This window comes from Pundamilia nyererei, unplaced genomic scaffold, assembly GCF_000239375.1.
Source record: "Pundamilia nyererei isolate P.nyererei 1_Seehausen unplaced genomic scaffold, PunNye1.0 scaffold00022, whole genome shotgun sequence".
Lineage (NCBI taxonomy): Eukaryota > Metazoa > Chordata > Actinopteri > Cichliformes > Cichlidae > Pundamilia > Pundamilia nyererei.
This window is the reverse complement of record NW_005187423.1, coordinates 742,408-755,641: the sequence shown is the minus strand read 5'-3', so window position 1 is coordinate 755,641 and position 13,234 is coordinate 742,408. Positions and strand designations below refer to the sequence as shown.

At 41.0% G+C, this 13,234-nt stretch overlaps 1 protein-coding gene across 2 annotated transcripts in view; it reads left to right on the top strand.

Annotated features, from left to right (window-relative positions):
* Positions 1-9,752, top strand: part of LOC102213727 (proline-, glutamic acid- and leucine-rich protein 1) — a 16,213-nt gene extending 6,461 nt beyond the window's left edge. The window contains exons 3-7 of one of the 2 annotated variants that reach the window (XM_005726826.1): positions 1,825-1,869; positions 2,189-2,227; positions 2,909-3,023; positions 4,907-5,068; positions 7,290-9,752. In XM_005726826.1, the coding sequence (XP_005726883.1) occupies positions 1,825-1,869; positions 2,189-2,227; positions 2,909-3,023; positions 4,907-5,068; positions 7,290-8,410 (1,482 nt within the window). In that variant the 3' untranslated portion in view covers positions 8,411-9,752. Of the gene's footprint in view, positions 1-1,824; positions 1,870-2,188; positions 2,228-2,908; positions 3,024-4,906; positions 5,069-7,289 lie in introns of those variants that run through there. The other variant, XM_005726827.1, reaches the window with a different exon arrangement.
* Positions 9,753-13,234: the final 3,482 nt, after the last annotated feature.

The window sequence follows — 13,234 nt, the reverse complement described above, 5'->3', positions numbered from 1 at the left end:
CATTGTTATTATCAGGTTGCCCTTAACTCACTGAAAAGCCTTTATCCATCCATTCCCTTCCGCTTATCCTTTTCAGGGTCGCGGGAGCCTATCCCAGCTGTCATAGGGTGAGATGGGGGGTTCACCCTGGACAGGTCGCCAGTCTGTCGCAGAGCTAACACACAGAGACAGACAACCATTCACGCTGGGCAATTTGGATTATTCAATTAACCTATCCCCACAAACTGCATGTCTTTGGACTGTGGGAGGAAGCCAGAGTACCTGGAGGGAACCCACGCAAACATGGGGAGAGCATGCAAACTCCACACAGAAAGACCCCGGCCTGATGGTGGAGTTGAACTCAGGACCTTCTTGCTGTGCGGCAACAGTGCTAACCACCGTGCCACCCTGAAAAGCCTTTGGTTTATCCAATATACTACAGCAAGTCTACTGACAGAGACTAGAAAAAGGAAGCATATTAGTTTCTCTTCAGTGGCTCCCTCTTGACTGCAGGCTTACTTGTAGTTCCTAGCATATTTAAAAGTATAATGGGAGGCAGAGCCTTCAGCCTTCAGGCTTCTCTTCTGTGGAACTAGCTCCCAGTTTGGATTCAGGAGACGGACACCCTCTTTAATTTTAAAATTAGGCTTAAAACTTCCCAGTTTGATAAAGTATATAGTTAGGGCTGGATCGGGTGACCCTGAATCCTCCTTTAGTTATGCTGCAACGAGCCAAGGCTACTGGAGGGCTTCCCATAAGATTCCCATCTGAACGGTTTCTTTTCCACCTATCTTTTTTCACCTACTCACACTCACACTGTTTATACAGCACTCTAGATTTACTTTGGATTAATCATTAGTTATTAATAATCTCTGGCTCTTTTCCACAGTGTGTCTTTTCTCCTGTATCCCTCCCGTCACCCCAGGAAGAAACGTTGTTTCAGGTTTCTTCCTGAAACAACGTTTTTCCGGCTGTTGTGATTTGGTGTTATATAAATAAAATTGAATTGAAAAGCAGTTTTCTATAAAAGCATCTCGAGGAAAGCGGTTGTAATCATATACACATATTTCTATCTACAACCGCACCAGTTTCTGATGAGAAAAATGTGAGTTATGTATCCTTTCCTGTGTCTGCTATAATGCCAGGTACTTATTTGGAGCCTGTCTGCCCTTGTCAGGTTGATACTCTTCCACTAATGTCACATAATGTTTTGTGATGCAATGTTAATTGCCCTGTGGATGCATCAGGTGTTACAAGTGTATACTATACAGTACTGCAGAGTTGTGTGCCACATATTATACTAAATAACAGTAAACACAAGTGTCTCTTGGCTAAATACGCTTCACTGTCAGAGAAGCATGTGGAGTTGGATTATTCATGAACGTTTAGGTCACTGACATGAATAGAGAGCAGAGGTGATTCTCGTACTCAGAATAGTTGCACAGATATGTGCGCATTGTACACACACAAAGTATGCAGACTGTGATCAGCACTGTTTCAATCAAAATATGAGTGAAGCTGAGCTTTGAGAATAGACGTGGGGTACTTTTCTGATGTTTTATGACTCTAACAGTTAACTAACAGATTAATGAGTAATGAAAATAATTGGTAGTTACAGGCATGTATTTGAAACGGGGAGCGCACAGGGAACGGTTGTATGAGCGACCTTCCCTTCTTTCTTCTTGAAAAGTCAGTAGTAGCCACTGGCTTAATACTGGAAAATGGGTCTTTAGTGGCCAACTTTATATGCTTGAATTACTGTAATAACAACACATCATATCTTTTGTTTTCCCTTTACTTTTTTAAGCTCCATTTTAACTGTTTTCTCTCTCTGCCTTTTACTAGATGACTATGTCCCTGCAAGGGCTGGATGTAACCGAAGAAGCTACGGTAGGGAGTTCAACCTTTAACCACAACTAAATATTGTCCACACGGGTAAAAAGGCCTCAGAGCCTTTTCCTCAGTGGTTGCTATAGTAATGCATAATTATTTGTTAGCACTTGGGTCTTGTGTGGTAACTATGCACATGACAGATTTAGCAACCTCTCCTCAGTGCTTTATTAGTATGGTTTATGGCTTTGCTCAAGTGTCTGAGCTCATTGAGGTTGTTATAATGTAAAAGCTTTGAAATTTGCTGGCTTTTTATGATGTGCACATTTTTAATGTTTGGGTTTTCACTTGCTTTAGTTTCTTCCCTTTCTCACTATAGGTGCCCGTGAAACAGATCGAAATGAGCACAATCAATAAGGTGGGAGGCTTTTTAAAACATTTTTTTAAAATACTTTTTTACCCGCAGCTGCCATTAAATATGCACTCATATAAAAAGTAAGATTACAGATGCAATAACTGTTTATTTCATTGTTAACAGAAAAGTATCAGAGATTTAATATGAAATATAAAATTATACTTTTCACCTGATGATGCTTTTGATAACTATTTTTTATTTCTAGGGTTTCAGGTACACATAAAAGTGTGTGTGTATCAGTAGTTTAAAGTTTGGTTAGACTTACTGTGTGCTTCATTAACAAACAACAGAAAGACACAACTAATAAATGGTTAACTTCATGATCCATCTGTGAACACCAAAACCAAAATAGACGTAAAAAGAGAGAAAGAGAGAGAGGGGACATCATCTACAAATTAAGCAAATGTTGCTTTGTAATTTGAGTGGGGGAAGAAATTGATAGAGCATCGGAATACCAGATGTGTTATCTATACAGGCAAGCTAAATAGATTTACTGTAATTTTACTATTTTGTCAGTGAGGCTGCTTTTTCTTTTTTTTCTTTTTTTTTCTGATCAGAGTTTCCACAGTGGATTTTGGATTTTGGACATCTTGGTGGTGCAACGATTAGCACTGGGCTCCAGTTTAGACCTTCCTACAATATTTCCACTGTGGTTACATTGCGATGTGGTGTTTTATCTATTAGATGGCGAGGCATCCAAAGTACTGTCCTGGAGTGAACAACAGTCCAGGTTACCTGTGTGAAACGGGACATTGCTGCGGGGAGACGGGCTGCTGCACCTACTACTATGAACTCTGGTGTGAGTCAACTGACCGCTTCTTCTCTGCTGTGCTACTGAGGAAAGGGTTCTGATTTAATGGCTGTTTATCGTTCATTACTCAGACCTGCTGGGAAACATTCAAGGTGTCCTATTATGCTTACCTGCAGCTCTAAAGTCCTGGTCTCATAATCTACTAATGTTGTTGCCTCCGCCAAGGAGGTGATGTTTTTTATAGCCTTTGGTAGCTGTCATTCTTCCTGTCTGTAAACGTGGTACATTAAAAAGCTTCGAATGAATTCTGATAAAACATCGTAGGCGTGTAGAGTGGGGTCATGTTAACAATCCATTAAAATTTGGTTTACATTCAATTCAGTTTTATTTATGTAACACCAAATCACAACAACATGACCCTATTATAATAATTATAATAATAATAATAATAATAATAATAATAATCATCATCATAATCATAATCATAATAAACACTCAGACAACCCCAGATGACCAAGCACTTGGTGACAGTTCAAAGGAAAAACTCCCTTTTAACAGGAAGAACCAGAAGAAATCTCTGGTTTCTTTTGATAGACCCATTAAAGCACTACTAAGACTTTCGATGTCAACTTAATGATTTAATGGTCGAAAACTGACAAAAAACATTCTAACCTAGAAACTATGATGCTTACAAATTAGATGTGTACTGCAAAAATATAGGAAATACCACATTGTCACATTTGACCTCTACTTTAACCTCCTAGGACCTGGCGTCCACATATGTGGTCATCACATTTTGGGTTGTCTAGACCAAAATACAAAATTTTGCTCTACAAGGGCCTGATTTCCACTTACGAGGACATTATACTACCTCTGTTCTATCTAAATTTAAAGCAAATATCCTCATATGTGGATCTCATTTCTCTCAGAAACAAAAATCAGGTAAAAAAAAATAAATCTGGTAATTCTTTGTTTTTACATTAATCAGGTCCCAATCAGCCCAAATGGCAAAGAGAATTTAAAAATGCGTGCCATGAAAGAGTTCGGGTCTTAGGAGGTTAAATTCAGTAGATTGATCTGAAGGCTAAAGTGTTTTTATTGACAGCATATGGACATATAGGGAACGATATATGGAGATTTTAAATATTATGTTACTTTGGACCGCTGACCTCTCCTTTAAATTCAAACAAGGTCAAATTTCAAAAATTAAAATTTTGTTAATATTGGCAATCTGTAGGAGATGATACTGTTATGTTCAGATTCAAAATATCACATTATAGTTTGCATCCAGATTTTATGTCATATTTGACCTCTGACCTCACTTTGATGTTACACATCTTCCTTTCTTGGTGGAGGTTTGCGCTCTTGGAGTGTTTCTAGTTCTTACATGGTTCAGTTTAAAATAATCCTTAATGTTTACGTTCAGTTAGGAAGATCTGTAATCTATCATCTGTCGTCTTGGGGGTTCGGCTGCTTTCTGGTCTTTACATTGCTACCACTTTCCCAACCCTCAGTCTTCATCTTCGCAACCACCCTGGGTGTTCCTGTCCTAAATCCTATCGCTGCTGGGATTCCCCGCTGCCGTGATAGGTCGTCAGAGTCTAGTCACATTCCTCCATAAATTCAGTTCTTCCTTATCTCTCCTCATTGAAATGTGCCTTGGTGCGGTGCTTTTATGTGTCCTTCCCCCGTCTTTAAGACAGCTGTTTTAGGATTGGCTCGCTTGCACAAACAGAAAATTTGAATAGTGTGTGCGCTGGGCTGTTGGTTACCTGATGGGCCTGAAAGCTCAATGAGTCCTTTGATAAAAAGCAAAACTTGTGTGAAAGCCGAGTAAATCTGAGATGAAATTCAGCTAACAGACCTGAAGGTTACGTTTTCTTTGTTTGTTTTCTTTATCTCGATGGCCACTCATTTCCTGTTTTCTACAGGGTTCTGGCTCTTGTGGACGGTGCTGATCCTCTTCAGCTGTTTCTGTGCTTACCGCCACCGCCGGGCCAAGCTGAGAATTCAACAGCAGCAGAGGCAAAGAGAAATCAATCTGATCGCTTACAACGGCGCTTGCAACTACCCTTCATCAATGCTGGACCTCAGTATGTTTGCTTCATTTTAAATCACACATGCTGTAGCTTTTGAATACTAAATTAATCAGTTCCACAGACTTTGCATGCGTTATGATTTCCTTGCACCACTTTTTCTGAGGAAATAGAAATATGCCTACATTTAGATACTTCAAAATAAGTCTGTTAACAGGCATCATATGGAAGTAATAAAGCATAAATGTAAGCGTGTTTTGTTAAATGAACTGTTTTGTGGAGTTTTTAATTGAGGAAAGAGGCTCATGCTTTTAATGTAACAGCGAGTAAAAATCTTCATATAGAAGCTTTTGGTGTGCACATCAGTCTGTTTGCAACTCACCAGTGTGTGATGCAGCGCAAAAGCCAGCCAAAGGCACAGACAGAACTCAGAGCAAAGATTTGAGGACATGTTTGTTATCTAAATTCTATTATCGGCAAACATCTCTCAAGTCTACCGCAGATTTACTCCATTAGTGATGCTTTCCGTCTTTTGCCTGTGGTGAAAAACTGTGTGGACTGTGATCGATTGACAGCTTCTTGTAAACCTAGTGAAACCTATTTGCATTGTTATTAAACCGTGATCACGCAAAGAATGGACACAGTTAAAAATTACGTTAATCTAGAAGTTTTGACATTTTAGGAAACAAAGTTAAAGGTTATCATTTTGGATGGTCTTTCACATGCTGCGTCATATACGTCCAACTATTCCAGAAGTGGTAAACAAACACCAGATGTAGCACAAGGTTTCATACTTAACTATGTTTTTGCACAGCTAGTTTTAGTTAACTACAATAAAAATAAAAACTAGACTTTTGGAAGGAAAAAAATTAACCAATTTTGTGAACTAAAACAAAATAAAAATGGAGAGCAAACATCCTGAGTTTTAGTATCTGTTAAAAGATGTTAGAGGAGGCTTTGATGGACATGTATTAGAAAATACAAAACTTTGATAACTGATGTAGCAACAGAAATGAAACACAGGAGCTAGAAAACTTTCAAGGGAAACATGAGGTACAGCAGACAATAAGGAAGACTGAACTATTTATAAACTGTGAGTTAATTAGGGAAGTGAAAGACGGCTGGAGAACAAGCACTGCTGAAAGTAATAGGAAAAAAATTGTTTCTTGAGTCTTGATGTGACTAACTATGGAAGGAAAATAGAAATACAGTGGTGCTATAACACGGTTCACCTTTCGCGGCCTTGCTGTTTCACAGATTTTTGTGTGTGCAATTTTGCATGCTTTTTTAATTTTATTTATTTTTTTACAGTTTTCACAATAAAGCTCAAGATCCTGTTGAGACTTTTCAAAATAAACTGAATCACGTGAAAGAGCAGATTATTTACGGATGACAAGTAAAAAAGAGCCGTCAGGTGCTAAAAAATAAACCTTAGACTCAAACGTTAGAACAGGCTTTTCCCTGCAGCACGTCGTGTAAAAAATACTCACAAAGAAAACAGCGGCCGTTACAACTTGTGTCTAAAAATGTATCGTTTCATGCATCGGTTAAAACACTCGACTCCAGCTACATGACGCGCAGCTGGAAACACTTCCGGCAAGTCGAGATTCACAGAATTGACAGAAAATGTTACATTTTTGTGATTTATATCGTTATCGGAACGATAAAATTCTTATATCGGGATATGAGATTTTGGTCATATCGCACAACCCTATAGTGAGGGGTTTTACAGCCTTAAAACATCTATAATGTAAAAAATAAAGTTAGCTACTTCATGGATTTCACCTATCGTGGGTTATTTTTAGAACGTAACTCCCGCAATAAACGAGGGACCACTGTGACCCAAAGGAAAACGACTTACAACAGAGATAAGAACCTATAACACAAAAACTAAAAGACTTCAGGAGAACAAGAATAAAGTAAAGCCAGAGATCACTCTATAGAATAGTAAAGAATTCAAACCCAAAACTTGAAAAATATAGACATCACATGCTAGAATAGCAGAAACACCTTCAGACAGAAATTGGGAAGGAAAAATTCACAGATTCTAAAAATAACACAAAACCAAAGGAGCGTGACGCCAGCAGGTTCACACTCATACCCATCTCACCGTGAAGCTCCCTCTCCGCCCTGGCATGTGGGAGGAGTAAGCTTCGACTACAAATGAGCTTGCCACACCACACCAATGAGGCATAACCCCATGAGAAAGCTAACTGACATGTAACACTAGTCTGCGTACCCGGAGCTGAAGCCTAAAAGTGTGTTTCTTTCGTCACAGGTTTTCTGGCTTCCTTCAAGTTGCCCTCTTACGAGGAGGTTGTTGCGCAGCCCAGCACCCCTCCCCCTCCTTACAGCTCCATCTTTGCACTGCAGGGAGGTGCCACAGTAGGTCCTAGCTCCTCTTACCCCCATCATCACCACCACCGTCACCCCTGCCCTCCCTACTTGGGCCCCGGCCCCAGCGGTCTGACCTCCTCACAGAGCTCTGATAACTACACCAGCTGCTCCTGTGAGTCTTGCTCCCTCACCTCCCCGTCCAGCACCTCCTTCTCTGTCCAGGTGACGGATGAGACGTACGACAGCAGCCACATGTCCACGCCCAGTGAAGCAGGAGGAGATTTGGCCGTGGTGCCAAGGGTCGGGGTCCCCTTCACGCTGATGCCATCGCCACCCTCGCAGGTTCCACCTGATGTTATACCTGCGGTCACTCCAGATGTCATTCCGGTGCAGAGATGTTCCTCTAACGGTAGTGAAGGAGTCTCGCCTCCATCTCATCCACTTGCTCTCACTTTGCACTCCCGTCCTTCACACTCCTCTCGCCTTCCGCTCTCTCCCCTCTCGCTGCTATCTTCAATTCCCGCTGGTCAAGTCCACCCTCTCGTTCCATCGGACCCACTCGGAGCCATGGCTCTTCAGAGAGCGAAAGAAGAGACGTCACCTCATGATCCAAAAACCAGGCCCCTGCACTCAGCTCCTAAGCAGGCTCTCCTCTTATCAAACGTGGCTGTCTCTGTGCACTGCGGCGGCAAGGAGGAGCAAAAAAGGGAAAAAGAAGAAGAAGAGGAGGAGGACGACGACGAAGACGAGGATGAGGAGGACCATTTCCGGCATCGACGGCTGACGGGTGACTCGGGTATTGAGGTGTGCCGCTGCCATGTGAAAAGAGGGCAACAAGAGGATGAGGACCCAAAGAAGGGGCGCTTCGATAAGGGAGGGAAATATGTCGTGAAGGAAGGGGAGAAGGTGCTGCAGGACGGCGTGGACTGTTCCCAGCAAAAGAAGGTCGCCGCACAGTCGTCCAGCACGGACGACTGCGCGGAGCAGCGCGGCCATGTCTCTTCGCCTTCTAGCGTCATCATTAACAGAAACGAGGCTATCATCACTGTGGAGTCCCTGTAAGTAAACAGCCATGGAAGGAAGGAAAAGTGGGATAGCCTTTGTAACCGGATGAGTGACGAATTAAAGGAAAAAAAGAAAGCGATCGGTCTTAGGGAAGATTTGAGCTATCAGAACAGATTCACTGCATCTTAGTGTTGGTTCTACAAATCTCTGTAAATCTACTGAAGGGATGGCACACTATTTTTTTTGTCCTTTTTTCTTTAAAAAAAAAGGGGGCATTTGGATGATGGTTGTAGAAAGTCTCCAAAATCTTCCATTAGTGTATAACTGAGCTGAGATCAGGTGACTGCACAGGCATTAGCAAAATTATTGACATGATTTTCATACTCATCCAACCACCCAGTGACCTCTGATGGACCGCCCTGTGGACGGGGACAACCCTGGAAGACTACTACGTTAATAAGACGAGTGAACTATACCAACAGCTTCTGGGTTTTCCTTTCATTTGTCATCCGCCTGTCGATGAAGACTTAAGAAGTGAAAAATGTGATCACTGAAGAAAAGTCTTGGAGAGCTTACAGAAATGTCTGCAAGCCATCAGATCGGATGAGTAACATTTTTAGGAGGGGGTCTCTGTATTTTATTTTGGGATCCCCAGACCTCAAAGTTCTTGTGATTTATAAGAGATGATTTGGGTTTGTTGTGGAGTACGAGGTGTTCTTTTCTTAAAATGCAAATGGCTCAAAATCCTAAAAATAATTCCACTTTCTGCATCCTTTTCTTGCTAGAGCCACTATGATAAAATGTTTGTCAGTGTTTCTCTGTACGAAGCATCGAAGCAGCATTTTTAGCTCTGAAATGGAGCTCGTATCACCGGCTGCCAGCCTGTGGATATAAAATATTCTGACTTTTGTCAAATCCACACATTTTAACATAAAATATTGGTCATCTTTTTAGGCATTAAAACATTGAAAGACCTTTTCTTTTTTTTATTGGAGCCCACTTCCCTTATCATAGATAGATTGATTCAGTGGGTCAGTGTTTTATACCTTGTGTCTTATGTTGCCTCCTTCTTAAAGATTTTTTTAAAAAGGGGGGCGGGTACAAACTTTAATTAAATGTGCAGGTGGCAAAGCTTTACTATGATATTGTAGTTATACATTATAGTTTCAGACTGTTACATCAGTATACTGTATACTTAGCCAGCTGTTTGTCTTTGGGTTCAGTGCAGTTTTAACGTGCTCCTGCCTTTTGCAAGGCAATATCACTCTGAATCCTCGTGTTGAGTTTTTTACTAGGCGCACACTTTAAGCCTAAACTGATAATGAATGTAAAAGGTTATGCATTGCAACAAAAAAACGCACTCAAAGCTGTTTTTTGAGGATTTTTTTATAGCATGATGCTCGACTGAAAGCTTTTTTTTGTTTGTTTGTTTGTTTGTTTTTAACAAAAAGAAAAAAAATAACAGAGTTATGCCAGCGTGGCAATCCAGTCTGTAGGCGTGTGCTTCGAGAAGTCACTTTGGAAAGACGTGCCCATCGTGATGACTGTTTGTGTCGAGTGATGCTTGTTAAATATCAAAGGTGTAAATGTACAATGGAAGCATCTGAAGTCACAGAACAGAATCTCCTTTATTTTAAATACTGCTGTGGCAAAACGGGATTTCGCAGAGTCAGACTGTTTTTCTCTAAATGCCTCCTGGTTGATGACTAGTTGACATCCAGAGCAAGGCCAAGGATTACATTAGCCTGCCATGCTCACCTGGCGGGGGATAGCACATACGTTCTCTCTCGTAGTTATCTGTCAGTACAACAATGTGCTCAAAAATAAACGGAGAGCGCCTCACAACACAATTTGTACATGTTTGTCTTGCCGTAGTTGTTATTATGAGACAAGGGTCTCAGTAGTTCGCTGACTGGAGGCCACGTTTTTCGTGTCCCTAGTTGTTTAATGCCTAAGGGCAAAGCTTTTAACTCTTAGTAGTGTGGAGAGAAATCTAATTTAGCACAGTTCACTCCTAAAAAAGAACAAGTCACATTTGCTCTTTTGAACATTCAGATGTGAGTTTGCATGGAAGTTTGAGTGGCAGTTTGCTTTCTGATGATCTCTTGATGATCATCTTCAAAGCACCTCTGCAGTGACTCGCTGATGGCCTGACAGAGATGGTTCATCCTCTGGACATACTGGCAAAAAAGCCTTTTTGGAGCCTTGCGTTTCTTCTCATTTTCATTAGTTTTAGGTAATGTGTGTCGTTGATCAGTGGTGCCTAGTTGAAAAAGTATTTTTCTGTTAGGAATCCGTAGTTTCCCAGCTAATGTGAGCGTGTGCGTGCGTGCGTGTGTGTGTGGATTAGGAATAGCTGTAAATCGAATGGCGAAAATATTTTCTAAGAGTACTTAGCAGTCTCTTTTTAAAATGCTCATATTACATGTGAGACTTGCAAAAATAGTATTTAGCAATAGTATTCACACTTTTTTTCCTTATTCTGGTTTATGCTGGCTGACAGGAAATGAGATGAACTGAAATGACATTTACCTCTTTATGACTCATATGCTAGCTGTGCTGGGCAAAGGCCCTCGATTGTACAAACACAGCAGTTTTTAAAAAAAATGCCTTTGGCGTAAGTGCAAACTTATATTATCGGGTTGTATTTTAAAGCCCCAGTGTGTGTCTTGCATGTTACTGACCTTAAACTTTAGTGTTTTGTATTGATTTTTTTTTTAAGCTCATCTGACTGAAGGTTCAGTGCGCTTACGCCATGGCGAGGCATCCGTCGTCCGTTTGTCCCACCGCAATTCACAAGAATCCGTACTCCTCCCAGAGTACTGGTCAGATTTTAATGAAACACAGTGATCACCTGATGTGTCTTCACCCACACTGTGCTCAAGGTCAAGGCTGTACAAGTCATTTTTACAAGAATCGCTTCTCCTCCTGGAGTATTGGTCTGTCTTTAGTGAAGCAAGGCTAGATAATCCTGGATACGACTGTTTGTGAGCCTCCTTGACTTCTCCCTCGACTTTAATTATCATTCATTTGTGCAAAAGAGCCGCACAGCTTTCTTTCTGTACTTCACACATTACAACAACCTTTGAACTGTGATGGATCATGAAGCAAATGAGCTGTAATGTCACTGACGCTTTGGTTAGTGAGTGCTTAGTTTTTTACATTTTATTGTAGATTTTAATTAGGATAATTGTCTTAAGGGGCATCATTCTGTTTTAAATTTTACACTTAGAAAAGAGGCCAAAAAATACCATTTTTATACGGTGTCCTCTTGATATTAGTTTAGAAAGTATCCATCTACTTTCTTCCGCTTATCCAGTTCAGGGTCATGGAGGCTTAGCTGGAGCCTTTGCCAGCTGCCATAGAGCAGAGGTGGGGTACACTCTGGACACGTTGCCAGTCTCATATTCATATGAATGGGCACTTTACAATGCTTGGAGTCTGAGAGTAAGCCAGAAAGAACAGGGAAAACATGCAGACTCCCAGAAACACTTCATGGATTTGAACCCAAGACCTTCTTGCTGTGAGGTAACAGGTTCAACCACTGCACTACCGGCATAGAAGCTATTAACAAAAACACAAAGTTAGTGTGTGGATCTATCGGATACTAGCTGAGGTGGTTCAGGCATCCGATTAGAATGCCTCCTGGGTGAGATTTCCTGGGCATGCCCCCGTGGAAAGAGGCCCCGGGGTAGGCCCAGGCCACGCCGGAGACACTACGTCCCTCAGCACTGCCTGGGAATGCCTCGGTGCTTTCCCCGAATGAGCTGAAGGAGGTGGCTGGGGAGAGGGAGGTTTGGGATTCCCTTTTGATCCAGCCCCAGATGAGCTGGTGGAAAGCGGATGGATGGATGGATGTTTAATTTCTATGACTGAACCTGAACGAGATGGTGAAACATAGGAGTCACACACTGGGGTTTATTGTATCCCGACTCCTGCTTTCATTTGACGTCAGTGTAAATAGAAGCAGTTTGATTTGTCTCGCCTTGTCAGAAGCCAATTTGTGTGGAGAAAAAGCCCCAGATTTTACCTTTGTTACCACTCTTTGGCCAAGGCCTGATATAAGACTGTTACCTCGCTCGAGTTTTGACTGTAAAGGACTGTTCTCTCCTTCTGAAGATAGTATCTACTATATATTTGTACTGATTTTATTTTGTAATGCCAAAAGTTAAAGAATTGAATTAAAAAAAAAAAAAAAAACAAACCTCACATTGGTACAGCCGTTGAACCATTTTGCCAGAAAACAAAAAACAAAACATCCAATCCTTTTGATTCAGGATAACTCAAGACTGTCTCCTTCTACTCCTGCAGCTACGAGACAGCAGCATATATAGCAGTATGTATATGTGACTGTACATGGAATAGTTCCGATTAATATTACTACAACATGTGGTGTACTTTGAAGGTATCTTTGTGCAATTCTACCTGCGGCTCTTCAGCGTGTCGTACGTATGTGTGAGAGAGTAACCGTGCCGTTTTCTTGTTAAAAATCACTGTCGCTTATTGTGAGGATAATGTTGAGTATAATGTTAACATAATAACTGTCGATTTAAAAAAATTAAAATGCCAAAACTTTTTCGTGTCATCATGGATATCAAGTTGATTTTGTATCTTGGTGTAAAGCAGATTCAGAGGTTTCCGATGCATACTGAGTGAGATGTTCTCACGTTTGTTGTGTCTGTTTGGTTGCACACCATCATGTTTTTTTGCTTTGTTTGTTTGGGGGTTTTTTTTGTTTTGTTTTTTGTTTTTTAGAAGGTGGGGTTGTATTTAGATTTCTTCCATCTCACTGATCATCACTGAGATTCTGCGATATTGGACGCAGACGTCTGCTTAACTCTATTGAACAGAAAACTGTGGATTTTGTGTCAAAATAAATGT